Source organism: Pogoniulus pusillus, chromosome 29, assembly GCF_015220805.1.
Source record: "Pogoniulus pusillus isolate bPogPus1 chromosome 29, bPogPus1.pri, whole genome shotgun sequence".
NCBI classification, from domain to species: domain Eukaryota; kingdom Metazoa; phylum Chordata; class Aves; order Piciformes; family Lybiidae; genus Pogoniulus; species Pogoniulus pusillus.
The window spans coordinates 5384014-5407527 of NC_087292.1; the positions used below are offsets into that span (position 1 = coordinate 5384014).

The 23514-nt window shown below is 47.1% G+C and overlaps 1 protein-coding gene across 5 annotated transcripts in view; it reads right to left on the minus strand.

The window, feature by feature from the left end:
* The window catches only part of ARHGAP40 (Rho GTPase activating protein 40), a 69733-nt gene that overhangs the window by 22257 nt on the left and 23962 nt on the right, over nucleotides 1-23514 (minus strand). For 2 of the 5 annotated variants that reach the window (XM_064167540.1, XM_064167541.1), the window contains exons 3-15: nucleotides 16947-17167; nucleotides 14819-14894; nucleotides 14111-14262; nucleotides 13371-13536; nucleotides 12918-13009; nucleotides 12723-12800; nucleotides 11631-11790; nucleotides 10804-10886; nucleotides 10301-10507; nucleotides 9054-9194; nucleotides 6577-6737; nucleotides 5477-5532; nucleotides 1452-3961 (exon numbers count right to left, since the gene is read on the minus strand). In XM_064167540.1, coding sequence (XP_064023610.1) covers nucleotides 3855-3961; nucleotides 5477-5532; nucleotides 6577-6737; nucleotides 9054-9194; nucleotides 10301-10507; nucleotides 10804-10886; nucleotides 11631-11790; nucleotides 12723-12800; nucleotides 12918-13009; nucleotides 13371-13536; nucleotides 14111-14262; nucleotides 14819-14894; nucleotides 16947-17167 — 1700 coding nt within the window. In that variant the 3' untranslated portion in view covers nucleotides 1452-3854. Of the gene's footprint in view, nucleotides 1-1451; nucleotides 3962-5476; nucleotides 5533-6576; nucleotides 6738-9053; nucleotides 9195-10300; nucleotides 10508-10803; nucleotides 10887-11630; nucleotides 11791-12722; nucleotides 12801-12917; nucleotides 13010-13370; nucleotides 13537-14110; nucleotides 14263-14818; nucleotides 14895-16946; nucleotides 17168-23514 lie in introns of those variants that run through there. The other 3 variants (XR_010307627.1, XM_064167542.1, XR_010307628.1) reach the window with 2 other exon arrangements.

A 23514-nucleotide genomic window follows, 5' to 3' on the forward strand; every position in this document is an offset into this window, starting at 1 on the left:
GTGGGAGAGATTAGCACTTCGATGCTACTGAAGATGAATGGGTGAAAAGAGTTTGATACGCTGCTGTTTTCCTCAGATAATTGCTCCCAGAGCTTTCTAAAGCTGCTTGGATCCTCCTCCCTTCCCTTTTTCTGGATGGGAGAGCAAGTCCTGTGCTTCTCTCAGCAATACTGGACAGGCTGCTGCTGTTACTGGTTTTAAACTGATAGCAGGGGATGTGTGACACATTTCATCACTGGCTCTTGAGCACTACAGCATTAGCCACTATTTAATCAGAGATTCAGGTTCCATTCTTGTCATTCATGGGCAGCTTGGCCAGGCCTCCCAGCACACAGGTTACTGAGCACGGTCTCAGCAGAGAAGGGACTGAAGGGTGAGAAGAGGATCTCTTGTGAGCCAGGGGACATCTTTTCTCCAGCTTCAATTTTTAACAGCAGCTCTTCTTCCTTCAGAAGTCACTAATCCTTGGTGCTTACAGACCTTCAGCCTGTTGTGAAGACAGGGAATTAACATAGCACAGTCAGGAATATAAATAAAAATAGAGTTGTTTTATTTTCCTGAAACCTGCTCCCAAAAGTACATACAGACACTAATTTAATTAGCAGACTCAGTTTGATTGAGAATATCTTACAAAAGCTGCTATAGGTAAATCTGGCTATGTCAGAAGTCAGGAAATGGAAAAGGCTAAGCTATAAACAGAGCATTCCCCACTATTAATCAGGCTGAGCAGAAAGTTTACTCACAGGTGTGTCAGGCTGGCTGAAAGGGCAGTCCAGATGCTCCTCAGCTCGCTCTCTTCCCAAAGACATCCCAGGCTCTTAGGCCCATTAAGCTTGCACAGAGGAGTGCTTATGGTGAGAAGCCATCCTAAGCAGGGACGGTCCTGTTCCTCAGGGGCTTGTCCTTCACAGTGCCAGGGGATGCTCTGCAGGCACTATCCAGGCGGGGGAGAACTCTAAGGCAGGAAGCACCCCAATATTTACCCCTTTTCTAGACAAAGAGCTGAGTTACCACTCCCTAGGCACGAAGACCACAGCCAGTCCCCAGCCTGATTCCAGCGTGGGCATCTGCACAGGGCATCCCTCGTGCTGGAGGGGGCCTTTGCTCCTCCCTGCTACAAGCCTGCAGGGCTGGGGGGGGAAAACAGGTTTTTCACACCTTTCCTCTCCCTTTCAAACCACGGAGGGAGAGGAATTTTGTGGTATCCAGGACACAGCTATACCAACCTTTCTCCGGGCTTTCTACACCCAACACTGACCTATGCTTCCTCCTCGTGGATCCTGCTCTCACCACTCCCCCACAGGATCCAAGGAGAAACCTCTCCAGAAGCTTTAACATGAAACTTCCATCCAGGTCTCCTCAGGCATGAGGCACATCTGGGCATTCACAGGCAAGGTGGCACTTGCCAGGCTAACTCATCTTCAGACACTAATGAAACCTCAGCCAAGAGATTTTTGTTATGCTTTTATTGTTTTGTTGAATAAATGAATTTTAAATACAGAATTAAAAACTGGTCAAATAAAAAAGGGTACTAAAAGTCAGCATTTGGAAGCAGGCTGCACCTCAGTGATGGAAAAAGTCATATTTCTTGGAACAGAGAGAGGAAGAAAGAGTTCAGGAGCATAACCATCATCAGGAAAGGGAGAAGTTTAGTTGTGGGGTGGGGTTTTTTTGCTCTTCTTTCTAATTTGAGAGCTGATATTTGTCTCATGAGATTCTCCCACCAACTTGGCTTTCACAGCACTGATTCACATGGGTTTTGGTGTCACCTGCACCCCTTCAGAGCAGCAGTGACACAGCCTTGTCCCCTCGTGAGGCGTGGGGGGGAAATGCAGCATTATGTGATTTGCATGGATGCAATTTAGCTTACAAGGGATCTTTGAGTGGGAAGAGGTTCCCCTCTCTCTCTCTCACTGATACTCTGTGTTGGGTACTTCTCTTAAGAGTATCATAAACTCCGGCACTGGCTCTTTGCTAAGCTCCATCACTGCAACAAAGCTCCCCAGAAGTGATGAGTGAATAGGTACCATCAGTTTTTAATGCTCAGTTTTAAAGCAGCTTGGTCAACCCAAAAGCCACAAAACATCCAGCCTCAAGGACAAATATCAGACTCTTTCAGGTACAATTTAAGTCCATAACAACAGTAGTACCTCCAGAGGTCTTGGCTCTGGGATTCTAGGTCAGGCTTGGAAGGGGAGTTCTTTTGCATGATGGGTTTTCAGTGAAGATGATTCCATCACTCAGTCCATCTGCATCATCTCAACCAAAAATATAGACAGATTCTCTAATACAAGCATCATTTGAAGACATGAGCACCACTCACACATTACATACAACAGGTCAGAATCCATGTGGACTACAGCTCAGCTGTTCCTCAAGGATCTTAACCACATGGACAAAGAAGCCACAGAATGAAATGTCCTTACAATAGAGACTAGGACTTGGAGATACTGAATGGAGACAGCCACATATCAGCCTGAGGTTAAAAAAGAGCAGAGGAAGGTAAGTTCAGACTGCAATGGAGACAAATACACTGAACAAAGGAAATAATACTGGAGATTGTCACTAGTGCAGCTAGGGTTTGGCAAATGAAATCCTTGGAGTATACGCTTGCAGGGCAGCCCTGCTTCTGCCACAGGAATAAATACCAAAGTGTTTAAAAACAGTCTATAAAAAAAAATCATCAGCATGGTCAGAAAGGGTGCAAGTTCCACCCCCTCAACTGCAGAGTAGGGCTCCTCACACGAGGGTATTCCAGCTGAGCACTTCCGCACTCCTCTTGCACAGTCACAGCCTAATTTGAGGTGAGGTCAGAGGACGACTATGCAGTCATGCAAGGTGCAAGTCTTCTCTTCTCCAGCCATCATGCTGTGCTGTGGGGGATGTGAACATGCAGCCACAGCAGCCAAGGCTCAGCAGTGGGTACACTGTGCAAACAGAAAAAGGCCTGGATCTCTTCTTTCAGCCACTGCACATCTTAGGCAGGAAGTGTTTTATCTGCATCCTCCCAGAGTCTTCCAAAAAGAAGTTTAGTTCAGATGGCCAGGTCAGATTACTAACCTCAAGTTCACTTCAGAGTGTTTCTTTGGCCATCTGTTGACAAACAGGTTGTCCAGCAAGATCAGTGGATGGTTTGCCCTCATCAGTGGCAACCTGCCAGCAGAGCTGTGTGGGCCAGACATGTGTCCTATCACACTGTACATATAAAAGGCTGCTGTCCAGCTCATATTTATTCCAAGGCAAGTTACTTTCTTCTGCATGTATGTATTTAGTTACACTCATTGCAGTACAGGATGTTGGCCTCACATCCCCTCTGACCTTTTTGGAAGCATCCTTTCTCACTCTTCAAAGAATACAGCAGTGTCTTACTTAGTGAAAGACAAGACCACAATTTCTCATGATGTGCAAGAGTCAAGGGTGGATCTTACCAAAGGGACACCATTAGTACCACTGCAGCCTTGACTGTCTCTTCTCAAAGAAGTCACCAAAAGAAAGAGTAAATCCAGAACTGACACCTTCATGGTGTAAGAGATGAAACATTTCAACTTTGCTGCACAATCACTGTAGCTTTGTTTGCAGGGCTTGTTTTGAGGGGGGTTATTTTGACAAGAATAATTCATACCCCCTGCAAATTCTGCTACACACCAATAACTGCTGCCTGCTCTCAACACCCTGCTGGCATGCAGGCTGCTGAACTCACAGCCAGCTGCTGTGGAAGCAGCACACAAAGCTGCTTTTCCTTCAATGACACAAGCATTGTCCAGTCTGGGACTAAACCAGGAACATCTTCGCATGTTTTTGTCCATGCCTTCCAAAAAACATCAACTAAATGCTTCACTTCACTCCTGCTTTCCTTAGAACACTCGAGGATAAGATGGATTTTGCTTAATTATCCACTCTGCATGGGGGTTGATGTGGTACAGGTCTAAGAGGTAAGTGTCTGGGTCCAGGCAGTGTTCACCTATCAAAACAGGTTCAAAGGGAAAAAAATAAATAGTAAACCAAACATTTTTTGTATCCTGAGTTCTCTAGTTGCTAGGGTTAGGGGGTTCCTTTCCCCTCTAAAATCTGGTATTTGTTCACAGAAATGTCCATATCACAACTACTCAGCAGTGCTTCCACAGATGTGGAGAAGTTGTAGTTATTTGGGTTAAGGCAGTAGTATTCATGTTCAGTTGTAGTAGTTGTGTTTGTGTTAAGGTATGCTTCTTAAGACTACATTAAGCCCAAGCTTTGAGCTCTGTGGAAAGGTACTCTGCTCTGATACCCAAGGACTTCAGCTCTTGAAAACCATCCTGAAATATGTTAGGGATCTAATGCAGACACTGAGTTGCTTCCTGCAACAAAGCTTTTGTTCCACAGGTGGCTACTAAGAGAAATTCTAAGGAGCAATCCAAGCCCTCTAGGAATCAACAGTCTCCAGAAGCAGCTGTCATAAGGCAGGAGAATTCCCTTCCATTTTAAGACTCCCTGAATCCACTGTTACAATCATATCAGTCAAAGTTCCCTCTCCACTTGATGGCATTACCCTACTGGTGAGTAGAAATCAGTGACTGAGTCTCAAGGCATAGGACGAAGTTGCTCTTCACTTAGCTTACTGCAGTTTATAGTTCCGAGTTCTACACTTCATTCAAAACATGAATCTTTATCCTTGAGGGGAGAGGAAGCTTAATATCTGTGTGTCAAGGAATGGGAGTATGGTTTGGTTTTAAAATAGATAGTTTTGCATGCTCTGTTCTTGAGACTTCTGGACTTTGAGTTTCCACCTTTCTTGACAAACAGCTTCTCAGTAAGATCCATTAACACCTTTGCAAGTCCTAGCTTCAACTTGCCCACATAGTCCTGCTGTAAAGGCTTTGCAGTGATGGCTGGAAGATGTGAACCAGGAAGCCAGGAGCTTGTTTCATGTAGGTGAGGTTAACCCACACTTGTTCATTTGTCTTTTAACTTTTTGACTCCCCTCCAAATCTCATCCTTTTTTAAAACTCCCTCCTAAGAGAAGTTAGGCATTTAAAATGGATACAGAATCACAGAATCATCCAGGTTGGAAAACACCTTGGAGATCATTGATCCAACCACAAACCTAACACTGCACAGTCCATCACTAAACACATCCCTAAGTAACACTTAGAGAGTCACAGAATCAAGCAGGTTGGAAGAGACCTCCAAGCTCAGCCAGTCCAACCTATCCCCCAGCCCTAGCCAGTCAACCAGACCATGGCACTAAGTGTCTCATCCAGTCTTTGCCTGAACACTTCCAGGGATGGCAACTCCACCACCTCACTGGGCAGCCCATTCAATAGCTGCAGGGATACTGCCTCAAACACTTCCCTTGGCAGCCTTGTTCTAAAATACTTTTCCTAATGTTTGATCTAAACCTCCCCTGGAGGTTGTTTCCTCTCATCCTTTTCTGAATGAAATGACCAATCCCCTTTTCATTCCTAATAAACATGCGAATGCTGCCACCTAGACTTACCAATATTGCCTCCCACTTCATACAGAAGCAAGTTTGTGCAGTCCACTGAGTTGTTACTGTGGGAAGGAAAACACAATTAAGTGAACAAAGCTCTGCAAAAGGTAGGTCAGGTGTTCAGTAAAGTGTCTTCCCCCAAACTGATTATGGTTCCAAGACCAACAATGGTCAAGGAAGCAAGTGGCTATGGTTGGGAGACATTGCTGATGTGCAACTGCTGAAAAGGACACCCCAAGTGGAAAAGAAAGAAACAGACAATGAGGCAGATGGTCCTCACTTAGTGAGAAGCACAGCATATGCACACACTAACTTTTCAACAGGAAGGCAACAGGCACAACCACCAAAGCTCACTGAGAGTACTCCTTCAGAACTGTTGGTAAGTTAAAGAGATCATCTGCAGGAAGACTCTGGCACTAACAAGCTACCACTGCTCCTAGCTGACCTGTATTGAGCCAATTTCCCATCCACGCTCATCCAGACATCTGCCCACAGACACAGTCAGGAGATGCACTCTTTACCTACTAAACACAGTCCCCAGGCATGATGACAGAGCAAGTGTTTTGTTCATTTTTTTGGGGTTACTTCAGCAATTCACCACTGGAGCTGAAGAGGGAATTGCAGAGCTTATTTGGGAAGCTCCTACATTAGGACACACAGGCTGGAAGTAACTATTCCAGACAAATAACTCCCATGGGTAGATGTTTTCCACTGGGAGTGCTACAGAGGATTTGTGTTGAAGGTCAATGTTATTCCACTTTCCCTTCCATTCAGCAGGGCTTTGCACACACTGCTGGAGTTCATTTGCCATCCAGCAGCCCAGAGGGGACTCCTGACCTCCTGAGCACAGTGAAGAAATCATTGTTGAACTAACATTAGCTTGCCTCGCAGAACTATGGAGTTCATCAGGTTGGAAAAGATCCTCGAGATCACCAAGTCCAAGCTACTATCTAACACACTATTTCCAACAGCTAGAATTAAGGAGTGCAGAGCAGTCTCCTAAGGCCTCACCATGCCACCACATCAGACAAACTCACAGCTAGGCCACCTGGTCATTCTTCTGTTCCTTTAAAAAAACCAATCCAAACCAGAGAGAAGCCATTTACCACTTGAGAAGGTTGACAGTGTTAACAATATTCCAGCCATTCTGGCACAGGTTCTTTTGAAACTGCTTCAAGACATCAGCAACTCTGGTTGCATTGTTCAGATGTACTTCTAGGGAATCCTTCAGGAGAAGGGAAGCGTGGACTTTCACAGTCTTGGAAGGCTGAGCAAGTTAAAAAGAAAGAGATGCTTGAAGAAAGACTGCCAAAGCAGCAAGTTTCAAAATAGACCAGAGAGTATGAGAACTAAACCTATCCAGCCAAGTGTTCAGAGAATTTGGGTTTGTTTCTTATCACAGGGGCTGGAAGGGAACTTGAAAGCTCATCCAGTCCAACCCCCCTGCCACAGCAGGATCACCTATACCAGATCACACAGGAACACATGCAGGGGGTTGTGGAGTCTTCAGAGAGGAAGACTCCACAAGCCCCTGGGCAGCCTGTTCCAGTGTTCTGTCATCCTCACAGTGAGGACACAACATGGAACTTCCTATGCCTCAACTTCCATCCATAATCCAGACTGGAAGGTTACAGGACAAAGAGGCAATGGGCACAAACTAGAACCCAGGAGGTTCCATCTGAGCAAGAAGAAAATCTTTGCTGGAGCAGGCTGGCCAGAGAGGTTGAGGAGTCTCCTTCTCTGGAGAGATTCCAAACTCACCTGGTCATTGTGATTCTGAGCAATCTGCTGTGGGTGACCCTGATTTAGCAGGACTAGATGATCCCCAGAGGTCCCTTCCAACCTCTAGACTATGCTGGGGCTCTGTGAAGCCTCAAGGTAAGCACTGTAAAGAAACCATGGGCGCTGCGGCTGGGGAGGCAAAGGCTGCTCCCCACCAGCGTGCGCTGCTGCTCTCTGCTGCCCAAGCACAGCACCCGCAGGAGAAGCGACACAAGTTCCGATGGAGATGGGATGTGTCAGGGAGAAAAGCAAACAAATCGACCAACTGTTGTGCGTGAGGCTGGTAGATTTCTCTGGAATTCCTTTCAATTACTGAAAGAGGAGTTTGAGGCAGCTGAATTACAGAAAGGCAGCTGTAAACCAAGCCGAAGGAGGAAGCGCTGAGTTCAGATGCTTCCCTGAGCTGCTCTGTCAAGGCTGTTTTCACCAACTCCTTCACAAAGTCACTTCTCATGACTTTTGTGGAGAATGCTGAACTGTTCTCAGGGAGTCTCATCTGCAGCAAGTTCATTTTGCAATCTTAAACCACTGCAGAAACAGCACAGATCACTGACAGAAGCGTGCTAATGGTGCTTGCAAAGCATCAGCTCATCTGTCTGACTCCCTGAGCAGCAGCAGCTGTCCTCTCTGAAGTGCCAGCACCTTCAACAGTGGCATGCCACTTTAACCAGCCAGGTTTTAAGTATGTATCATCTCTGGAGACTATCAATGCTCACCTATACCTCAAGGGCAGGAGTGCAAGCAGATGGGACTAGACTCATTTTTTGTGGTGTCCAGTGACAGGACAAGGGGCACTGGGCACAAGCTGGAACCCAGGAGGTTCCATCTGAACAGCAGGAAAAATTCTTTGCTGTGAGGGTACCAGAGCCCTGGAGCAGGCTGCCCAGAGAGGTTGTGAAGTCTTCTTCTCTGGAGGGATTCCAAACCTACCAGAACATCGTGATCCTGGGCAACCTGTTTTGGGGGTGACACTGCTTGAGCAGGGAGATTGGACTAGAACTCCAAAAGGTCCCTTCCATTACCCACACTGTGGGATTCTATGATCCCAGCTTGTATAGAAAGGTTGGGTAGGTACTCCCTTGTGTGAACACAAACTCTTCTTCAGGACTGCATATTTCAGCTTTCAAAACATTCTACCTGCAAACCTCATCTGTCCTTAGAGCAGCCCAGTTGCACCACCACTGTTCCACAACACTTGAACATCCAGCATTGTGTGATGTTACCTAGCTCCTACAGTCTGACCCTCATTCAACTAACAGTGGCAACCAAAAAACACAGGCACATTGACTCCAATAATCTTCTCCCAAATTTGATAACCAAACTGATGTGGCAGTAACTTCTGCTTTACAATCTTCTCTCATTCGAAGTGGCAAAGACCTCAACCTCACACACATTTATACTGCTGCAGTAGTGTCAGTATTTGCATTAAGAGGATGAAAACAAGTCTGCCTTTCTCATGGCAGACATACCCACCTACTCACATGGGACATCTAGAGACACAATGAATTCTGCTCTTCACACGAGATTAAGACCAGCATTTCTGCTCCTGGTCTCTTTCACCCACCCTTGCAACCATGCAGCATCTCAGAGTGTTTTGTAGCCCCAAATTTATTTAGTCCTCTTGCTGTTGGGATGAGATTTTGTTACAGCTTGGCCAAAAGGGGCTGGGAAAATGTTTCTGCTTGTTCTGCATTTTTTTTCCACCTTTTGCTCTCTAAAGAGCATCACTCCTCAACAGCTGTCCAAGTTCTGAAAGCATTTGACTTAGGAGAGGGCTGTGTTTTTCCAAGCCCTAACTCACCTCTGCCTGGCTCTTCTCCACCTTGTCTTTATCAGCGTGTATCTTCCGCAGCAGGTTTTTAATCCGCTTGTCGCAGAACTGGTACCGTTTGCTGCTGCTCTCATTCAGCTTTCTCACTTGGGCTACCAGAAAAGAGGAGACCTGGGCAGGGCAGGAAGAGAAAAGAGGAATTAAAACAAATCAAGCAGGTGTAAGGATGCCATTTAAGAATCTAACTAGCACTTTATGAAGCTCCTTAGACAAAGTATCACAGTATCACAGTATCACCAAGGTTGGAAGAGACCTCACAGATCATCAAGTCCAACCCTTTACCACAGAGCTCAAGGCCAGACCATGGCACCAAGTGCCACGTCCAACCTTGCCTTGAACTGCCTCCACCACCTCCCCGGGCAGCCCATTCCAGTGTCCAATGACTCTCTCAGGGAAGAACTTTCTCCTCACCTCCAGCCTAAATTTCCCCTGGCGCAGCCTGAGGCTGTGTCCTCTTGTTCTGGTGCTGGCCACCTGAGAGAAGAGAGCAACCTCCTCCTGGCCACAACCACCCTTCAAGTAGTTGTAGACAGCAATAAGGTCTCCCCTGAGCCTCCTCTTCTCCAGGCTAACCAATCCCAGCTCCCTCAGCCTCTCCTCATAGGGCTGTGCTCAAGGCCTCTCCCCAGCCTCGTCGCCCTTCTCTGGACACGCTCAAGCATCTCAGTGTCCTTCCTAAACTGGGGGGCCCAGAACTGAACACAGTACTCAAGGTGTGGTCTAACCAGTGCAGAGTACAGGGGCAGAATGACCTCCCTGCTCCTGCTGACCACACCATTCTAAGTATCTATGTGCTGTCAATACAAGTAGTCTTGGAATTCAGCCTGAGGTTTTGCCTACAGACATTTGATTCCAATGAAACTGGACTACTGACAAGGGCTTCTAATGACAGGACAAGGGGTAACGGGTTTAAACTGTCATAGAGGAGATTTAAACTAGATGTTAGGAAGAAGTTCTTTACAGTGAGGGTGGTGAAACACTGGAACAGGTTGCCCAGGGAGGTTGTGGATGGTTCCTCCGTAGAGCTGTTCAAGACCAGGTTGGATGAGGCCTTGAGTGAGCTGTTCTAGTGGGAGGGGGGCTGGAACTGGATGATCTTTGAGATCCCTTCCAACCTAAACCATTCTATGATTCAATGAAATTTCCCTTCCCTTATCCCAGCTCTAACCAGACCAAGGCAGTGCTACACCATACTACAGAACACCTGCACAACTCACTGTCCAGAGTAAATCCTGGTAGTGGATCATCATCCGCACGACATCAGCTGCTCCCTCTGCCAGCTGTTTCTCCTTCCCTTCAGGAATCTTGTTTGGCAGCCCCTTGTGCATGAAGAGATTTGGGGCCATGACTGTGGAAACGTTCCAGAGGTTCATTTTGTTGTTGTTCTCCCTGGCAACCACTTTGCTGAGGAACTCAAGTAGAGCCTAAAGGGAGATGAAGAGACTTCAGACATCCACTACTAACAGTGCTCAAGGAACTGCTGTGGTAATTGCTGGGGAGATCACCTAATTAGTTTTTTTGTGTTGCTATACTGCAGCCAATTCTGTCCCTGCAACCTGGAAGTTCAGTGACCAGTTTCTAATACAGTATTGTCAAGGTCAGTGAAACAAAACAAGTAGCATGATGTACATTATTCACAAAAGCTGGGAAGTTTCCTTGAACAAAAACCTGGAACAGGATTGTGGTTTCCCAGTTAAGTCCAGAATAGGTAGTGAGTTACCTTTAGAGTGTTTCTGTTGGGCTCTGGCAGAATCAAGATCAGGAGGTTTAGAGCTTGCAGTCTCTGCTTCAGGTCTGGGATATCTGGAGGGAGAACAGCAAATATTACAGAGGATTCAGGCTTCTGACACCATTCTTTTTGAGTGTGGGAATCCTCCACGAAATAAGACAATTACTTATTTTAGTGGTTGCTATCTAAGACCTGAGACTTAGTTTTTTAGGAGCAAATCAAGTTCCTATTTGCCCTCTTAAGTGAATTGCCTCTGTTTCAGATAACTGGCTGCCTTGCTTCAGAGATTTGCTACCAGGAACTCTAATGCTTTGAAGAGCACCACAGGAACCACTATTGCATATTTCTTGAACAAAAAGAGTTGAGCACTTAAACAGTGAGCTTAACAGATTCAAACCATCTATTGAGGCATAAGCCTCACAATAAGGTTCTTGAAGAACAACTGCATTACCTGCAGACAAGCCAAGACTGTGCAGCTTTGGCCAGCTGCCAGAGTTCAGCCTGCATGTCGTTAACAGGTTGTCCTAATTCATGGCAACAACCTCACAAAACCCAACATAACTGAAGACCTGAGGACAGTGCTCCTACACAAGGTGTACACAATCAAGCACCAATGACTACAACCTTCAGGCTAAAATCCACAGTACATGTAGCACCCAGCAGACTGAGTTTGGTCATTGTTCATACAATGATGCTCTCCGTTCCCATCGACTCGACAGAGTCCCCCCCAATACCTGAAAAAACAGCCCAAGATGGGTAGAGCTTCACAAGAGAAGCACAAACCAGCAAACTGATGCTAGAGTTAAGCAGAGACTTACTTTGCACAGCAGCAAAAGCTGGGAGGTACTCTGCTGTCAGCAGTGGGGCTGGCAGCTCTCTTATGAATCTTTTCAGCAGCCCAGACACATCATTCTGGTGGACATCATCCCAGCGGAAGAGGCCAGTATAGAAATCCCTTTCTAGCTTCTGTTCCAGGCTCTGTTAGAAAATGTATCACATACTTCAATAAGAAATGCCAAGGCAAATCCCATAGCTGAAGACAAGCCACCAAGTCAAGAGAGCAAAGACCCTTGCAGCAGAGCCATCCACATTTCACAGCAACGGACACCTCTAGTTGTACTGGGAAAGGATGAGACAGCACAGCCCTGACAAAAAGGACTTGGGGGTGTTGGTAGATGAGAAGCTTAATATGAGCTACCAGTGTGAACTTGCAGCCCAGTGAGCCAACCAGAGCCTGGGCTGCAGCAAGAGAAGTGTGGCCAGCAGGGTGAGAGAGGTGACTCTTCCCCTCTACACCGCTCTCATGAGAGCCCACCTGGAGTACAGTGTCCAGCTCTGGAGCCCCTATTACAGGCAAGATCTGGATGTCTGGGCATGTTTCAGTACAAGGGTCATAAGTATGATCATAGGGCTGGAGTTCTCCTCCTGTGAGGACAGGCTGACAGAGTGGGGTTCTTCAGTCTGGAGAAGAGAAGGCTCTGAGGTGACCTTCTTGTGGCCTTCCAGTACCTGAAGTGGGCTACAAGAAAGCTGGGCATGGACTTCTTAGGATGCTGAGTAGTGATAGGCCTGGAGGAAATGGATCCAAGCTAGAGGAGGAGAGATTTACATTAGATCTTAGAAAGAAGTTCTTCACCATATGGGTGGTGAGACACTGGAAGAGGTTGCCCAGGGAGGTGGTGGAAGCTCCATCATTGGATGTTTTTAAAGCCAGGCTGCACGTGGGTCTGAGTAATGTGATCTAATGTAAGGTGTCCCTGCCCATGGCAGGGCGATTCGAGCTAGATGACCCTTGGGGTCCCTTGCAGCCCTGACAATTCTGTGATTCTGTAATTCAAGTCATTCTGATACTTGTTTCAGCACTCCCTAATCACCTCTGACACTTTCAAACGCTGCTGAAGAGCTCATACCTTGATTCTGGTCTGGGACCCTGAAACTCTCAAAATGCCTTCTGTTTCCAGTCCTCTCTTTTCCAAGCAGGATAGCAGCTATTAAAAGAGGGGGAAAGAAAGCTCTTAGACACAGAGGATGAAAAGTCAGCCCTTCCTTATCGCAGGCTTCCTAACTCTGAGGATCAGAGGCATGAATGAAACTAGACAACTTACTGCCTGAAGTAACAGAGGGACCTTGGTGTTGGGGAGCAGTTTTTGGTCATTTTCCAACAGGGTGTTGAGTGGAACTCCAAAGAGTCTCTTTTCTACAAGAAAAACAGCAGGTTCTAAGCCTGTATCATCTCTAATACAGGTGTAACAGATATATCCTCCCACTGCAAGCTCAGAAGGCACATTTTGTAGGTGTAAGAAAGAAAGGAATAGTGAAATAGGCCAAGTACATTTGATAGTTGCACATAGGCATGGTGCCAGGTCTTGATGTCATAATCCAGTGACTTCCAGGAGAAATTCTGATCAAGGAAAACACATCTATCACAAGGTTCCTTGCTGAAGACCTTCTCTGGTTAAAACACAAACCTATGAGAAGACCAGTGCAAAAAAAACCCAATCCCACAACAACAAAAACACAGACACAAAAAAAGCCATTCAAGATGACAGACAACTAACCTGTTGTTTTCAGTTTTGCTGCTTTGTTTCTCTTCAGCTCAAAGCCCAGAATATCACAGAGAGCTGTCAGTTCAATAAGGGCCAGTGTGGGGATTTTCTTCATGTCCTGAGTAGATAGATCTCCAATCCTGGTCACTCCTAGTCTGCCCTTGGGGATCTTAAACTTCTAAGGGAAAATACAAACACACAGGAGGTTCAGTGCAAGTTCTCACTGTTCAGTGCAAGTTGCCGCTACGAAACCCACTAGTTATCAAGCTCTGCTGCATTTTCATTGCTCCCTGCCATAACCTGGTGTCTATTTCTGTCTTCCACACCAGGCCAAAACTACTTCTACTTGTAGTCCATCCACAGTTAAGTATTTCCCTTTTTTTGGTATTGCTCTTTAATCATATTGGAGTTGCTAATTTACCTAAATTAAAGACAGCCTGGTACCCACTCTAATCCACTTGAATTTTAGAAGCAGCCAGGTACCATTGCAGAGAAGTGTTACAAGAAAGATCAGCTGTTCTCTTCTTTTCAGTGGAAATGACCCAGTTGCACACACAAGTTCTACTTCTTTCCTTGCTCAATCTTGCAAAAATAATAGCTCTATCTCTCCAAAAGTATCTACCTAACAAAGATCCATTACAACACTATCCATAGAGGATGTTTCCAAGAGCTGATCATACAGCTAGTCAAATGTTTTGCAGCCCTCTCAAGAAGAGATAAACTCTAGCAGGAGAAATTCCCTCAGTGCTTACAGTCAGGGCATTTCCATCCTTTAGCCTCCTAGATTCAGGCAGGAATGATCCCTTGAGCAGGACAGCTGCTTGCTCTGAGTAGGCAACATCCATGTTGAATGCCTCCTCTTTCCCAGTGTTTCGAACCGTGCAGGAGTAATCCTGGGCTTCTGCTGCAGAGGAGAAATCATCTTCCATTTCAGAGAACCAGAAGGGTGAAGCTTAGAAAACAACATACTAAAAGAGCAGTTGGAGACAGATTTGGGGACCAGCACTAACACCTGAAAAGTGTTGCCATAGCACAGCTCTGGGACTCAGCACTAGGGTAAGATTAGCTTGAAGCCGTAACACTACGGCTATGATCACTGCTAAGACATGAGCATGGCCTTAAATTGAAGGACATACCTATGGCTACCTTCTCTTTACACAGCTGTGGACAGCATTTAGGGTTTTCAGCACATGACCTTTGCTAGACTGATTTTATTTACACCTTCTAGTTTCTTGCTTGAAGAATTGTCAGCCTGAGCAGCAGTTCCTGACAACACTGGAGCCTAGAAGAGCCTACTAAATCCACAAGTAGGGATAACCATGCATTCAAAACCAACTCACAAACAAGACCAATGATTCAGAGCCCAGATCAGTGTAACTTCCCATCCACTTCCAGCCCTACTTTAGATCCTACTCCTTTCAGTCTGCTTCTTCATTAAAATAATACAACTTCCTTCTTACTTCTCTGTACACTTGAAGTCCGTAGATTGTGCCACAACTGATCTTTGCTGGGCACCTCTTTCTCTGCTGCTGTCTCCTGAAAAACAAACCAGAAGATGCTTATCTACACAAAGCAGAAGCTATCAGAAGACAAACCAAGTGTGGTGGACTGAATTCTGCTAGTCTAAGGAAATGCTGCTCCACTTTAGGGCTTCAAGACTGCTCTGAAATCAAGAATGCTAATTAGAGGGTTTGGCAGGAGTGGAAAATGGATGACTGTCTCGCAGAAGGTATCTGTGATACATTTGCAATTCATTAAATAAATTCCTCTTTCCATACAGTCATTAATCAATTTCCCCCTCATAGTTCCTGCACTGAGGGGCTAAAGAACTGGGCCGACCAAGCTGCATAGGAACTACCCTGTGCCTCTGATCACACGAGAAAGCATGGCAAGGAAACACCAGCAGCTAAAAGTTTTCCTTCATCAGCTTCACAGTTACCTATCTCATGCCCAGGCACAGACACAAACCTTTAGAAGAATAAGGAGGCATCTGGCAGGCAATTCTGTTAGTAACATTCCTACTTTTGCTAGAACTAGTGGAAAGACAGGAAAGCTTATTTTATTACCCAAACTTTCTGAGAACCTGCTTAGGACACGGAGTTGTGGACTGAAAGCTAACTTCCACTCAGGTGCCAGCTGAACTAAAGCAGCTTTAAGCTCAATTTGCTGATCACAGATTTTTCCATAGATACATCCCATTCAAACATTCTGTTCCCAGCACATCAAGAAGGCAGGCAGTGGTGGGAAGCATCCAAACCCTAACTGAGTTGTAAAGGCATAGATACAGGTTCTGGGCTCCAAATATGGACTTTCTCTGACTGCAGGAAAAAAAATGAAACAAAATAAAGCAAAACAACAGAAACAGAGAATTATAGGGATTGGAAAGGATCTCTGGAGATCATAATTTTAAGGGTTGTTTGGATGTGGTGCTTAGGGGTGTGGTTTAAGGTGAATCTTGTAGGGCAAGGTTATAAATTGATAACTCAGTGATCCTGAGGGGCTTTTCCAACCTGGATGTTTCTAGGATTCTGTGATCTAGTCCTGTTGAACCCAACAGGCACACCCAGGGCAGGTGGCACAGGATGGTGTGCAGGTGGGGTTTGGATGACTGCAGAGATGGAGATTCCACCACCTCTCCTGGCAGCCTGCTCCAGTGCTCTACCACAATCACAGTAAGGGAGTTCCTCCTCACGATTAGATGGAATTTCTTATATGCAAATTTGTGCCCATTAGCTCTTGTGCTGTCACAGGGCACCACTGAGGAAATCTTAAGTGGCCTTCCAGAATCTGAAGGGGCCTGAAGGAAGGCTGGGGAGGGACTATTGTCAAGGTCTTGTAATGACAGGACAAGGAGTAATGGGTTTAAACTAGCAGAGGGGAGATTCAAGCTTGATGTTAGGAAAGAGTTCTTTGCAGTGAGGGTGATGAGACACTGGCACAGGTTGCCCAGGGAGGTTGTGGCTGCTCCCTCCCTGGGGGTGTTCAAGACCAGGTTGGATGAGGCCTTCAGCAACCTATTCTAGGGGGAAGTGTCCCTGCCTATGGCAGGGGGTTGGAGCCCAATGATCTCTGAGGTCCCTTCCAACCTAAACCATTCTATGGTTCTGTTTCCTAGCATACAAAGTGGAGATTCCAAATGTCCTTTTGTGCAAATGCAATGCTCAAACCCCAAAAAACACAGGGCAGTGGCCAGCCTGTCTCTAGGGCTGAAGTTGTACAAGGTCAGCTTATCAGAACCCAACTCAAGAGTATCTTGTTTCTTTTCTCAGTGAGGATCTGACTTGTCGCTGGAATAAAAACAACACAAGAGGGCCCCAAAACGCTAGCAGTGCTGCATGAGGCTGCAGCGCTTAGACACCATACAGAAGCCTTCTAGCAGTCTCTAGGAAGTTTATGGATCTGCAGGTTTTGCAGCAGCATCTTAACACACTGCAGACTGGATGCAGAATTCCGACAACCTCAGCTTCATTTCAGCTCAAGAGATTCAGTCATCTATGTGGAAATAAGATTAGTCCCCAGATGCAGAAAGCCAAGCCAGTTGCCAGCAAGCAACAAAGTCTTTCAGGAGATGCCACTGACTGAAGATACCTCTGAGCTGACCACTCCAAAAATGTCTCTGACGTCACGCACAGGATGCTTGCTCCTCCTCCTCCGAGACCGTGAGTAGGTGTCCAGCCGCCGCTGCACGGCGGCAGCCTGCGTTTTGGTCAGGGTGGACAGCAGCACAATATTGTCATTTTCTGAGGCATGATCCCCAAGGAGGTTGGACAGACCTGCATCCTGGAGCCACTCAGCTTCAGCTTCTCCCTCTGCAAGACAAGAGATGAGAAGGGCAAGTGAGAAGAGAGAGGATAACAGCAATATGGGTGCCTGCAACACTTAGAATCATAGAATCAACCAGGTTGGAAGACACCTCCAAGAGCATCCAGTCCAACCTAACACCCAGCCCTATCCAATCAGCTGGACCATGGCACTAAGTGCCCCATCCAGTCTTTGCTTCAACACCTCCAGGGACGACAACTCCACCACCTCCCTGGGCAGTCCATTCCAATGCCAATCACTTTCTCTGCCAACAACTTCGTCCTGATATCCAGCCTAGACCTCCCCTGGCACAACTTGAGACTGCGTCCCCTTGTTCTGTTGCTGGTTGCCTGGGAGAAGAGCCCAACCCAAGCCTCCCTTCAGGTAGCTGTAGACAGAGGGCAAACTTCAGAGGCAAACCTCTAGAGGTCACTTCCAGCCCAGTGCATTCTACAAAACCAGAAGCCTTCCTTATCCTTTTTCTGGGCTGGTAGTGTGAGAGCACTGGAAGAGCACTAAATCTTCGTTGGGAAGTGATAGTGACTCTCAGAAATCTTAGCCCTATTCCCAGGTATACAATTGGGAATCAGAGTGGTCTATTTCCAGTCTATTTCCCCAACTAACAAGAACCAGGACAAGAACAGATGGCCTCAAGTTGCACCAGAGCAGGTTTAGGTTGGACACAAAGAAAACTTTCTTTCCTGAAAGGGTTGTCACACCCTGGAACAGACACTGGTGCAGCCCCCATCCCTGGAGAGTTTCAAAAGCTGTGTCAATGTGGTGCTGAGGAATATGGTTTAGTGGTGATCTGGCAGTGCTGAGTTAATGGTTGAACTTGATGGTCTTAAAGGTCTCTTCTGACTAAAACAACACTGCACTTGTGGCAGCTATAAGCTCTCCACATATTCCTTTCTCACCACCCTAGCTGAGGAAAAAGAGGAGAAAAAAAATAGAGAGGCATGGATAGTGCCAGGAACAAAGGTTCTCTCAAAAGACATCCCTGCTTCTGTCCCTAAGTTTGACTCTGCATGGCATTTATCACAAGAATTGCAACAGGAACTCCACTCAGCTGGGGCATTCACAGGACGTGGGAGGAAAGTCAGATCCTTGTGCTTTAAGCTGTCTTTACAGAGAGAGCCTGTGTAAAGGCAGCTCTGGCAGCAGAGCAGTGCATTTAATGGCCTTGCAGAGCTTCCTGTATGCACCATCCCAATTCTTTACCTTTTCAGGTGGATTGTTATCCATAGGCATCCAACAAAAGCAAAACCATTATTCTTGCTCTTTGCATCCGCTTTATGTCTGTGCCTATTCAAAACATCACTAGAATGAAAGACCATTCCAGTTCCAGAATGAAGTGTGAGAAGCCTGGAGACAGGACAGGAGCACTGCTCTGACAAGCTCAATCCCACTTTACTCTTCAATACATAAAAAGATGCCCTTCAAACACAGAAGGCCATTTTTTCCTTATGGGATGTGCCCTTTATGCAAGTGAGAAAGTGCTGAGAGCAAGGCAGCTACTTGAAATCTGGGGATAAAAGAAGCAATTTAGCAGGTGGCTTTAACTTCAACACAGTGAACACCACAAAGCCTTTATCTTCTCAGTTCTCTGTACCACATTTTCATTCATTGCAGGAAGCTCTAGCACAGCTCTCCTAAAGGTTTTGCTGGGAAAGAGAATTCACAACCAGACTGAAACAGAACAGTTCAATCTCACTCTTCCTTTCCAATACACACTGATATCTCCGCAGCTATCACAGCTACTCAGGCCAAGTGTTATTATTGCTGTATCAAGAATCAGAAAGCCAAGCAGCTCTTCCTCTTTTCTTCACAGATTTTCAGTCTGGAAGAGACCTTTAAGATCATCAAGAACAATCATTAACCCAGCACTGTCACATCCACCACTAAGCCATGGCCTCTCAGCATCCCACCTACACAGCTTTTCAATCACTCCAGGAACTTTTCAGCATCACTCTACAAGGAATAGAGCTGGCCTTGAAGTTCAGGCACTGCCTTTTAACAGATCGTCTAGCCAAGCTCCTAAGTTATCACAGGATGTTAGGGGTTGGAAGAGACCCAAAGAGATCATCGAGTCCAACCCCCCTGCCAGAGCAGGGCCATACAATCTAGCACAAATCAGAGAAATGCATCCAGACAGGCCTTGAAAGTCTCCAGAGAAGGAGACTCCACAACCTCTCTGGGTAGCCTGTTTCAGTGCTCTGGGACCCTTACAGAAAAGAAGTTCCCCCTTGTGTTGAGCTGGAACCTCCTGTGCTGCAGCTTCCATCGATTGCTCCTTGTCCTATCCCAGGGAGCAGTGAGCAGAGCCTGTCCCATCCCAGGGAGCAGTGAGCAGAGCCTGTCCCCTCCCTAAACCCAGCCCTCAGATATTCATAAAAAATTGTTAAATCTCCTCTCAGTCTTCTCTTCTCCAGACTAAGCAGCCCCAGGTCCCTCAGCCTCTCCTCATCAGGCAGTGCTCCAATCCCCTTCATCCTCATAGCCCTCTGTAGGACCTTCTCCAGCAGGTCCCTGTCCCTCTTAAACTGAGGAGTCAAAAACTGAACACACTACTCAAAACGGGGTCACACCAGGGCAGAGTAGAGAAAAAGGAGAACCTCCCTTGCTCTGCTGGACACACTCTTCTTAATGCACCCCAGGATCCCATTGGCCCTCTTGGGCACAAGAACACATTGCTGTGCCATGGATGTTATCCACCACCGCTCCCAGATCCCTCTCCACAAGACTGCTCTCCAGCAGATCACCTCCCAGTCTGCACTGCTGCTGTTATTTATTCCTCCTCAGATGCAGGACTCTGCACTTGTCCCTGTTGAACCCCATTAGGTTCCACTGTGCCCAGTTCTGCAGTCTGTCCAAGTCTCACTGGATGGCTATGCAGCCATCAGCTGTATCAGCCAAGCCCCCCAGTTTGGTGTCATCAGCAAACTTGCTGAGCAGAATTCCTACATGGTCTTAAACCTGAGACTTTTCCCATGTGTGATTCCACAGAAGTAAACAGTTAAGAGCATCTCCCCCAGCTCATGGTCCCATCCACAACTCTCTTGTACAGCTCTGTGTCACACCTCCTCGCTTTTGGGGCAATGCAGTGTGTAAAATCCTTCTGCTTTATTTTTTTCTTGAGGAACTAAAGGAAGTCCAGTGCACTGCTTGCAGATTTTGCAAATACTCAATTCCAGTCATAACAGGAAACCAATCTAACACACAACACTAAACAGCAGCCCCAAATCAGACATCCGTGTGGGCTGCAGCCCACCTGATGCCAAAGCCCCAGCTTTTAATTCCTCTAGGTAATATTTTTGGCCCAGTTATATTTGTCAGTAATGCAAAAGGAAGCCACTAGAATAGGCTATTTATGGGGATAAAAGGGAAACCAGAAAGAAAGAGGGATGTCCACAAGCTGAGCTGGAGGTTTGGGCCTGGAGAACTGCTTAGATTTGCCTTGTGAGTTCCAGACAAGCAGCATCTTAGACAGGCACAACTAGGAATCCATCTGCAAAACTGGAGAACACCAGTGTCAAAAACTTTCTTGAAACAGAATCAGTCAGGGCTGGAAGGGACCACAAGGATCACCCAGTTCCAACAGGCTGCCCTGAGAAGTTGTGGATGTCTCATCCCTCGAAGTATCCAAGTTTGGGTTGAATGATGCTTTTGAGCAACTTCATCTAGTCCCTGCCCATGGCAGAAGCGTTGGAACTAGAACCATAGAATCACTCAGGGTTGGAAGGGACCACAAGGATCATCCAGTTCCAACCCCCCTGCCATGCCCAGGGACACCCTACCCTAGAGCAGGCTGCACACAGCCTCAGCCAGCCTGGCCTGAAACACCTCCAGCCATGGGGCTGCAACCATCTTCCTGGGCAACCCATTCCAGGCTCTCACCACTCTCATGCTCAACAACTTCCTCCCCACCTCCAGCTTTGCTCCATTCCTCCCAGTCCTGTCACTCCCTGATAATCTAAAAAGTCCCTCCCCAGCTTTTCTGTAGGCCCCCTTCAGATCCTAGAAGGTCACCTAGGAGCCTCCTCTTCTCCACACTGAATGGCCCCAACTCTTTCAGTCTGTCCTCATTGCAGAGGTGCTCCAGCCACATGGCCCTTCTCTGGACATGTTCCAGCATCTCCACATCCCTCTACATCAAGGTAGCCAGAAGTAGCCTTCATCATAAAAAAAGTGACAGCCACAGCAGCCTACAACTGCTCAGGCACTGAACAGGCTGCTCAGGGAGGTGCTGGAGTCGCCACCTCTGCCAGGGTTTAAACAAAATGTGTAGACATGGCACTTTAGGGCAGGGATTCATGTGCATGGTGGTGTTGGGTTGATGCTTGGGTTTTACAGTCTTTAAGGTCTTTTCCAAGTGTAAAGATTCTCTGATAATCAGAAGCTAAAATTTAAGTGAAATTTTTCTACAGAGTTTTGGAAGGCAGAGCAGAATCACCCTTTGCAGACACTTCTCAGACACGATTACATGCTCCAGGGATGCCAGCAGATACTTCAGTGGCACAACCACATATAGCGCAAACCTCATCAGCCTGCTCTACTGCCTGACCCTGGAGAGAGCTGGCTGCACAGCAGACACCATGGACAGAACAGTGCTGCTCATACTCCAGGCAAAAGCTGCTTTCTGCTCCCTTCAACTGCTAGTGAGGCCACAAGAATCAACCTCAGCAGGTCAAGTGAAGTGATCCTCCTCCTATACTCCACACTGGTGAGACACCACCTGGAGTACTGTGTCCAGTTCTGGAGCCCCTAGGACAAGAGGGCTATCAATTGCTGGAAAGTGACCAGAGAAGGGCCATGAGGATGATCAGAGGACTGCAGCTCCTCAGCTATGAGGACAGACTGAGGGAGTTGGGGCTGTTCGGTCTGGAAAGGAGAAGGCTCCGAGGTGACCTTCTTGTGGCCCACAAGAAAGCTGGGGAGGGACTTTTTAGGATGTTGAGTAGTGATAGGATTGGGGGGAATACAGCAAAGCTAGAAATGGGTAGATTCAGAATGGATGTTAGGAAGAAGTTCACCATGAGGGTGGTGAGACCCTGGAAGGGGTTGCCCTGGGAGGTGGTGGAAGGCTCATCCCTGGAGGTGTTTAAAGCCAGGCTGGATGATGCTCTAGACAGCCTGATCTAGTGTGATGCGTCCCTGCCCATGGCAGGGGGGTTGGAACTAGATGATCCTTGTGGTCCCTTTCAACCCTGACTGATTCTATGAACTGACCCAGTTCACTGATTCACAGATTGCACTGGGTTGGCAGCTACCCTCAAAGGTAGCTGCCAACCCAGTGCAGTGAGCAGGGATGCCTCCAACTAGAGCAGGCTGCCCACTGCCACATCAAGTCTGAGCTTGAATGTACCCAGGGATACTCTCAACCACATTGCTGGGCAACCTGCTTTGCAGAGCTACACAATGGCCTCCCACTGTCTGCAGGTCACAAGCAGCTTCCCTTTACCCCACCTCCTACACAGACCAGCACTCTCCAACTAGGTCAGCACCTTCGAGCCGCCTTATCTAGACGTAGTCTCCACGCGGTCCCCATCTCCAGCTCTACCAGAAGTGATGGAGCCCTGGGCTGTGAGGAGCCCTGAAGCTGCTCTGCTGTACTGCCACCTCCTGGTGCTCCAACCATCAACGACAGAGACACTCAAGTCAAGAGGCACCAGCCAAATCCTGCACCCACACCACTGAAAGTTCCCCCGGCCATTAACCCTTCCAGCAGGATGCTCATTTGCCTAAAGTTCCTTTGCAGCAGGCGGCCAAGCGTGTCGCACCTCCCTCCTCAGCCTGCCAGGAAGGCTTCCCTACCAGAAGTGTCATTTCCAGTCAGGCTGGTTTCAATGGCCAATTAAGCAGGCAGCTCCTGCCTGCTAGATTAATGCTCAGCATTAAAAGACACTTCTCCTTGTGTCCCTGCTTACACACAGAAGTCAAATTGCCTCTGGCGTATCAGCCCTTCAGATATCCCAGACAGGCTTTCATCTTACAGCATGGCCTCCTTTCCACAGACTGCTTCCTGGCTCTCTCAGTTTCAGAGTCACTTTTGCACCTCTTGAACTCTATAAAATACATTTACATCCCTTATGTGAGGACACAAACAGCAGACTTTGATGTTTACAACATCTTGCCTACGACAGCAGACATAGATGATTAGAGAATCACAGAACTTTTTCAGTTGGAAAAGCCCTCTAAGACCACTGAGTCCAACTGTCAAATTAATACCATCATGGCCATTAAACCATGCTCCAAAATAGCATGGCCACAAGCTCCTCAAATATCTCCAGGGATGGTGACTCCACCACCTCCCTGGGCAGCCTGTGCTGATGCCCGACCACTCTTGCAGAAAGGA